Here is a 7,775-nt window from a genome sequence, read left to right on the forward strand (position 1 = left end):
ACCAAAATAACAAAATATATCCCAAAGAATAAATGGCCAAAGGACTGGAACTGACATATCATTGAGGAGGATAATCAGATGGTCACCAAACACACGTAAAGGTACTCAATCAGTCTTCAAAGAAATGCAAACCCAAATGGCAATGAGATATCATTTCACTCCAACTAGAATGACTAAAATGGATTGGAAAATGAGAAATGTTGGTGACAATGGGAGCAAACTGAAACCATTATCTAATGATGGTGGAAATATAAAATACTGTGATGGTTCCTCAAAAAACTGAAAACTTCCAGATGAGTCAGCAATTCCACTGCTGGGAATATGAGGGGACTTCAGAAAGTTTGTGGGAGAATGAAATGATCTTTAAATTACACATTTCCAAGAACATTTTGAAGTCCCTTCATATATCCAAGGGACGACAGTAGCAACACGAATATACTTATGTTCACCAAAGCTCATTGCAGCACTTCATTTATGTAAAAAGGCAAATCAGGCAAATGTATAGAGAGCAAAGTTGGTCCTTTGATTTTAGGAGTAATAATAGGGGGAAAGAGCTAATGGTTTGCTATGGAACACTGAGTCTCTGGTCATGGTGACAGAAGATCATATTGATTAAGGGTAATGGTTATACAACTGATTAGTATAAATGATGTCACTATATTGTTGCAGTCAATCAGTTACTTCTACCCACAGTACTCCATTTTATGACATAATGTAAATCCTAGTTTTTCTGCCTGTGGCCACGATTCCATTTTGCAAACTAGTTAACATCTGTGATATTCATGTAAAAACCGGAACTTACTTCCTGTTTTAAGCTGTTCCCTTATTAACAAAAGGAGGAGGCTGGTGGAGATCAGACCTGGCCCACCTAACATGTGCAGTAACAACAAACATGTCCTCAACCTTACCTTTGACACTACAAACCTGAAAACACACCTCCACCAATGCTTACTTAGCACAGGGATGAATCATCTGTATGATTACCAATCAATGCCTAAAAGATCCCTGGCTCAACTTCAGAAGGAAGCCCCTTCCTGCTATACTTCTCCTTCTTCCGCTTTTGGTTCTCCACCTGCAATGAACAACTTTGACAAAATCCATTCTCTTACTCTGGATCCTGTTTCTGATTCACCTCATCTGACCTCCATTTTGCAGAATTTGATTCATCAGCTTCCATGGCCTGTGAATCAATAGCCTGATCTTTCAAGACTAAGAAGAATCCTCCAGACTGACTCAGACAAACTACGGATTAGACACTTGCCACACTCCACAACACTGTGAGTCATTTCCTTTATAGTTCATGAGCTTTGTGAGACATTAACGTGAATTTTGGGACCCTGTGACATGGGGGAGAATACTGAGGAGACAGAGGTAGTTGGTACCAGAGAGAATGGAGTTGCTAAAGCATTTTTGGATAGTTGGATATTTGGGATATCTTTAACTTCTACCTCATAGAAATTAGCTTGTGCTTTTCCTCTAAAACAAATGATTCTTTCAATTGTAAACCTGAAATAAGTTGAATTGATTCATTGAATATTATTGTTGTTAAATGCTGTTGAGTCAGTTCCGACCCTCAGTGACCTTGTATAGGGTTTCCAAGGAGTGGCTGGTGAGCTTGAACATCTGATCTTGAGGTTCAGACTGACTCTGCAGTTCAGTGCATAAACCCACACCAGGATTCTTGAATATTTTATGGGGGCTTAGAAGCTTGCAAGCTGCCAACCAAAATGCTATTTTCCTGGAGCTACAGAAGAAGGAGCACCAAATCTCCAGAAATTCTGAATTCTGTGAGAATTTGTAATGATATTTTTGTTATTTTCCCTTTTGGTCAGGATTATTAGCAAGTCTAGCTCCCAAATTAAGTTTCTGGAGGCACCTTACCCTGCAAGCAATCTTCCTGCCCAGAGTCAGTCGGCTTTACTTTCTCCATAGCCTGGTAAGTCCACTGCTCTGTCTCATGATCTGGATCGTGGTTCTTCTGTGCTGTTCCAGTCACAGCTTTCTGTCTCTGGGTTGAGAAGGCTCCGTATGTAGGGTTCTCCAGGTACAAAGGATGAACTCCATTCCTGGCTCTTGTTTTATGGTAATGAGCTATCCCTGCTCCTGCTTCTGAGATGGCTCATTTTACGCATGCCAAGAGTTCCAAGCTTTTACTGTCACAATTAATGCTATTAACAACTGAAATGTATAAATCTATCAGCATCTTCTCTTCTTTTCCTCAGAGATATCAGGGCAAACATGCTGTCTGGTGGGAGTTGCAGACCACTCACTGGTTCTTGTAGCCATTGGTCCTTTTATACATGATAGATTGACTTTTTCCATATCATTTTAACTGTAAGCACATCAGTGAAAGCTTGTAAGCTCACCACTTCATGCTTTTATCTGTTCCCCATTTCAGATATCCAATTTCTAAATTGTTCATCCCTATCAATCCTTTGGAGTCCAGGTGTGGTGCTGTAGGATAAGCGCTGGACTGTCAGCCACAAGGTTGGCAGTTCAAAACCACCAGTTACTCCCCAGATATTCTATACAGGATTGTTATAAGTCTAAACCAACTTAAGAGCAGTTAACAACAACCATCAGCTCTTTTATGTGAAGAATCTTCTGCTCTGCTGGAACTTTGAACATATGCATTCATAAGACTAGTCCAGTCTAGAGCAAGCACTAACTTTATCCTAGCGAGTCCTTCCTCTCATCTCTCAACCATTTCTTTATTCTCCCCCTCTTCCACTCATCAAGTGGACCCAGGTGGTCATCAAAGAGCATATGACACTGTCTGCTTGTTGGATTCCTTTAACTTTAAGTGCTAGAAGAAAGTTTTCTCTGATAGGCACAGACTGTCCTGCCACAATGCGTCTAACAGCAAACTTGTTAAGTGTTGTCAAGTAGGTTCTGACTCATAGTGACCCTGTATAGGGTTTTCAAGGAGTGGTTGGTGGGTTTGAACTGTTGACCTTGTGGTGATCCTACAGTGCCACATCAAGACGCCAAACAGCAAACTGCTTGCTCAAAAATGAAAATGCCAATCATTTTTCTTTCAGCAGGTCTTTCTTTCAGATGAAAATCTCTTGTTCTCTCAGTAATTCTGGGTGGGACTCAGGTTTCTATCTAAGTCCCGTTTCTTCTGGGCAATTGCTAACTCCTTTTTAGCATGTCTACTCAAGTATAGACTGAAGCCTGGCTTATAGACACGCTCACAAAGATGCCCACACATGTGCATATGGCCTTGGGCCTCTGACAGGCTTACTCTATTAGGTCCTGATCCCCTATCAGTTGTCTTCTTTGGTCTGGATTTTGTCCAAGATGACTCCAGTAGAAACAATCGGTCTCTTACATACTTTTCAGCTATTATAGTTAACAATAACCAAAATAACCTTCTAAGAATTAAAAAGCTTACTCCCCATTATCCTTCTCCTACAAAAACTCCATGATCCCCTGACTCCGAAGCCATAACAGAGAAATCTCATTTCGGACACCAACTGTAAACTATGGCAGCAACCATTTCCCCCCACAGACCTCGCCACTCAGCTGGATACAATAATTCTTTGTAATGGTCACACAGAACTCAGACACCATGCCTCAAAGTGGTGGGATGTATTAGGGATGTTAACAAGTTACCACTCAGGGACAGAGAGCTGCGACACCAGAAAAATGGCGGAGGAGAAGCAGCAGCAAAACCAAGAGCCAGATCATGAGACAGAGTGCTGGGCTTCCCAGTCACAGAGCAAGTAAAGCTGAGTGACAGTGGGCAAGAAGATGGCTTGCAGATTGGGATGCCTCCGGGCACTTAATTGAGGGATCTAGGTTTGCTGACTCACGGAGCTACAGTCAAGTGCCTTAAGTCTGAATTCTGTGTCCAATGGCACTTATCAGCAACCCTAGAAGAGCCTGTGGGCACTGCTGAGGAGACACTGGCCTGCCCTGAGCACCACTGAGCCTGAGCTGTAACCTATTAACGTCCCTAATAAACCCCACAACCGTGAGCGTGGTGTCCGTGTTCTATGTAACCATGATCATGAATGATCGAGTCTAGCGGAGTGTAGAAAGCTATAGGAGATTGGTTGTGCCTTTTTTTAAAAAACAATATGAATGTCTAATATGAGTACAATAGCTTTGTGGCATGTATTTAAAGTTTGAATGCAAACCATTCATTTAATCTGCACATTAGAATATTTTTTACCTAATCTACAAAATCAGTAAATTTTTACCTTGCTTTTTTTCTATATCTAAATAGACTTCAAATTGTGTCATCTCCTTACTTCATTTTGTCTTCTCACTATAATGTCCAAAAACTTCTGCAGGACATTTTATCAAGCTTTCAGACATGTCCCAGATACAATTATATATAAAGTAAACGCCATGTTAATTGAATTCTTCAGACTTCTGCAACAGATCTATCTATATACTGACCTATACTTTAAAACGTACCTTTGGTTAATAAATCAATCAATTTGACACTTGAGATTACGTGTTGTATGTATTCTTGTACTCGGAATGAAGACGTTGTCTTTAAGGCTTTCTAAATGATTACTGCCATAATTCAGAGATAATTGTGTGATTGGTTCCAGATCACTGAAATAAATATCACAATAAAGTGAGTCACCTGAATAATTTTTTGTTTCCTAGTGTATATCAAAGTTATGTTTATACTATGTTGTTGTTGTTTAGTGCTGTCGAGTCAGTTCCAACCCATAGAGACCCTGTACAGGGTTTCTGAGGAGCAGCTGGTGAGCTTGAACTGCCAACCTTGCAGTTCAAACGGCTTTGCAGTCTGGCGCATTAACCCACAACGCCACACTATTCTGTGGTCTATTAAGTGTCTTAAGTCTGAGAATTATGGTGGACTGCTGTGTCTAGTGGGCTGGACACTTATCAGCAACCCTAGAAAAGCCTATGGGTACTGCTAAGGAGAAGCTAAGTGTGTAGTAGCATTATGAAACATTTTAAATATTGTGAGAATTTCCAAAATGTGACACACAGACACAAAATGAGCACATGGCGTTAGAAAAATGGCATCAACAGATTTTCTCATATTCAGGCTGCCACCAACCATCAATCTGTATAAAACACAAGATCTGCAAAGCACAATAAAAGTTGGTATGACTGCATTTATTAATTATGATATCAATACTAAGTAAGATATTAGAGGATAAAATGATGTGAAAATTATATTCGGCACTCAATAAAACCAATATAAACATATTTAAAACTTTTCAAAATTATCTTTCTATTTAGAGGACAAATCACCTGGCTTTAAGAGGCTTATTAAATCTAAAAAATTAAATCTAAAAACATTCCCAAAGAGTTTTGAATGCTTCCAAATAGTAGCATAGAGGTCACGAGTTGGGTTGCTAACATCAAGGTCTGCAGTTTGAAACTACCAGTGGTTCCAAGGGAGAACGATGGGGCTTTCTGCTCCCATAAATATTTACAGCCTCAGAGACCCTATACAGGGTCACTATGGGTCGGAACTGACTCGATGACACTTAACAACAACAATAACAAATAGTATGCATAATGTTTAGTATAAGCATTGGTGTGGCACTAGGGGTTAATACACTGGACTGCAAAGTTGGTCTGAACTGCAAGGTCAGCAGTTCAAGCTCACCAGCTGCTTCTTGGAGACCCTAAACAGGGTCCCTATGAGTTGGAACCAACTTGATGGCACTTAACAACAACAACATGGGGTAAAGCATTAACAGATTGATGAATGGTTAGGTTCTTTATACATTACCTATTTGATTATATGAGCCCTACTATCAAATTCTACAATGAACACACCCAGAAGGTCAACACCAAAACTACTGCCAACTTTCTCTGGTTGAACACTGTAGTTAAAACAATTCCAGGACTGTCTGCTAGACCCTGGCCGCCTCAGTATTCCCTCACAGTGGCCACGACCGACCGAGGGTACTCACAGCTGGAGAAAATCAGCGGGCAGGAGTGCTCATCCATCGGGAAGTTGTGGAGCTGCAGCTGGCATTCTGCATTGATGGTGAGCCTAGGGAAGAGTCAAGTGTCACTTTCGATGTCAACAATCATCACCTAGCTACGCCTATGTGCCAACAAACGCAACTGTGCTGGTCCCACAATGCAGCAGCATGGAAGGTGGCCCGTGGAACTAATGGATTTGGGGTGGTGAGCATTCTCAACCAGCATTCATTCAGATGCTTTTGTGTTGTACTATTTTGTTTGGCTTTTAACTATCAGCAGAAAAGAGAATTCCTATTAGTAAAATCCCTAGCTGCATCTAGAAACCAAGTAGATGTGAGACACATAAAGCCAACTGTTGTTTTATTGCCAGTTGTTTTCCATTTGTTTGATTGAATTAAACCATTCTTTCATTATGAAACTAGTGTAATTGGCTAATTAAGTGTAATGCCACATCAGTTCACCTGTTGGGAGCGCTCCATATTAGGATGTTTTCACAGGGTGGGTGGTGGTGACTATATTAAGTGTGTGCAATGAGTTCCTCCAGAGTAGAACACCCTGAATTTGGAGAACGTATGAAGCATTCCAAAACATAACTCATCTCCAGCCTGGCTTTTACCAAGGCTCAACTTCATGTCAGAGTTTCATCATCTTTCCTTAAGATTTGAAGGGGAAATTGATGAGGATCGGTTACAAATTTCTCTCTAAATTTAAATTTAATTAATAGAGTTCCCTGTTGTGGATTTTTTTTGTTCCCAACCTACCAAAATTATTTCCCAGAAACCCCAGAATTTTCCAGTTCTCTGCTTATTTTAATGATAGTCTATGTCTGTGTTTCTGCTATAGACATGTATTTAAAATGATGATTTTAAAACTAGCCAATTACACATTTCTCCTAATAATAACAATTCATCGGTAGTTAAAGCTTACGATACCAGTTTATTCCATTACGGGTGATGTTAATTTTGGATGCACCACTTGTCTTTCAGTTTGCCCCACTATGGTGGTTTGTGTGTTGCTGTGACTGTGGAAGCCGTACCACCAGTATTTTGAATACCAGCGCAGGGTCAACCATGGTGGACAAGTTTTGGCAGACTTTCCAGATTAAGACAGACTAGGAAGAAGGAGAGGCAGACCACTTATGAATGGTTAGCCACTGAAAACCTTAAAAAGAACAGAATATTGTTAGACATAGTGTGGGTAGATGAAGGCTTCAGGTTGGAAGGTACTCAATATGAGACTGGGGAAGAGTTGGCTCCTCAAAGTAGAGCTGACCATACTGCCATGAATCAAGCTAAGCTTTTGGGACCTTCATTTGCTGATGTAGCACAACTCAAAATGAGAAGTAACAGCTACCAACATGCACTAATAATCACAATGTAGAATATACAAAGCATGAATCTAGGGAAATTGGAAGTTGTCAAAAATAAAATGGAACACATAAGATCAATATCCTAGGCATTAGTAAGCAGAAATGGAGTTGTATTGGCCATTTTGAATCAGACAGTCTCATGGATTACTTTGTGGGGAACACCAAATTGAAGAGGAATGGCATCATGTTCATCAATAAAAATATTTCAAAATCTATCTTGAAGTACAGTGATAATATCCATATGTCTACAAAGAGGACCAGTTAATACCACTGTTATTTCAACTTACTCACCAACCATTAAAGCCACTGATAATGAATTGAAGAATTCTACCAATTTTTTCAGTTTGAAATTGATCAAACATGAAATCAAGATGCACTGATAAGTTGTTGTTGTCAGGTGCCATCAAGTCGGAACCGACTCATAGCGACCCCATGCACAGCAGAACGAAACAATGTCCGATCCTGGGCCAAC

The 7,775-nt window shown here is 40.2% G+C and overlaps 1 protein-coding gene across 1 annotated transcript in view; it reads right to left on the bottom strand.

The window, feature by feature from the left end:
* Positions 1-7,775, bottom strand: part of GABRG3 (gamma-aminobutyric acid (GABA) A receptor, gamma 3) — a 424,103-nt gene that overhangs the window by 157,183 nt on the left and 259,145 nt on the right. The window contains exon 5 of the mRNA XM_006861874.1: positions 5,919-6,001. Within this exon, the coding sequence (XP_006861936.1) occupies positions 5,919-6,001 (83 nt within the window). The remainder of the gene's footprint in view (positions 1-5,918; positions 6,002-7,775) is intronic.

The sequence above is a fragment of the Chrysochloris asiatica genome, unplaced genomic scaffold (genome assembly GCF_000296735.1).
Source record: "Chrysochloris asiatica unplaced genomic scaffold, ChrAsi1.0 scaffold00044, whole genome shotgun sequence".
NCBI classification, from domain to species: Eukaryota; Metazoa; Chordata; class Mammalia; order Afrosoricida; family Chrysochloridae; genus Chrysochloris; species Chrysochloris asiatica.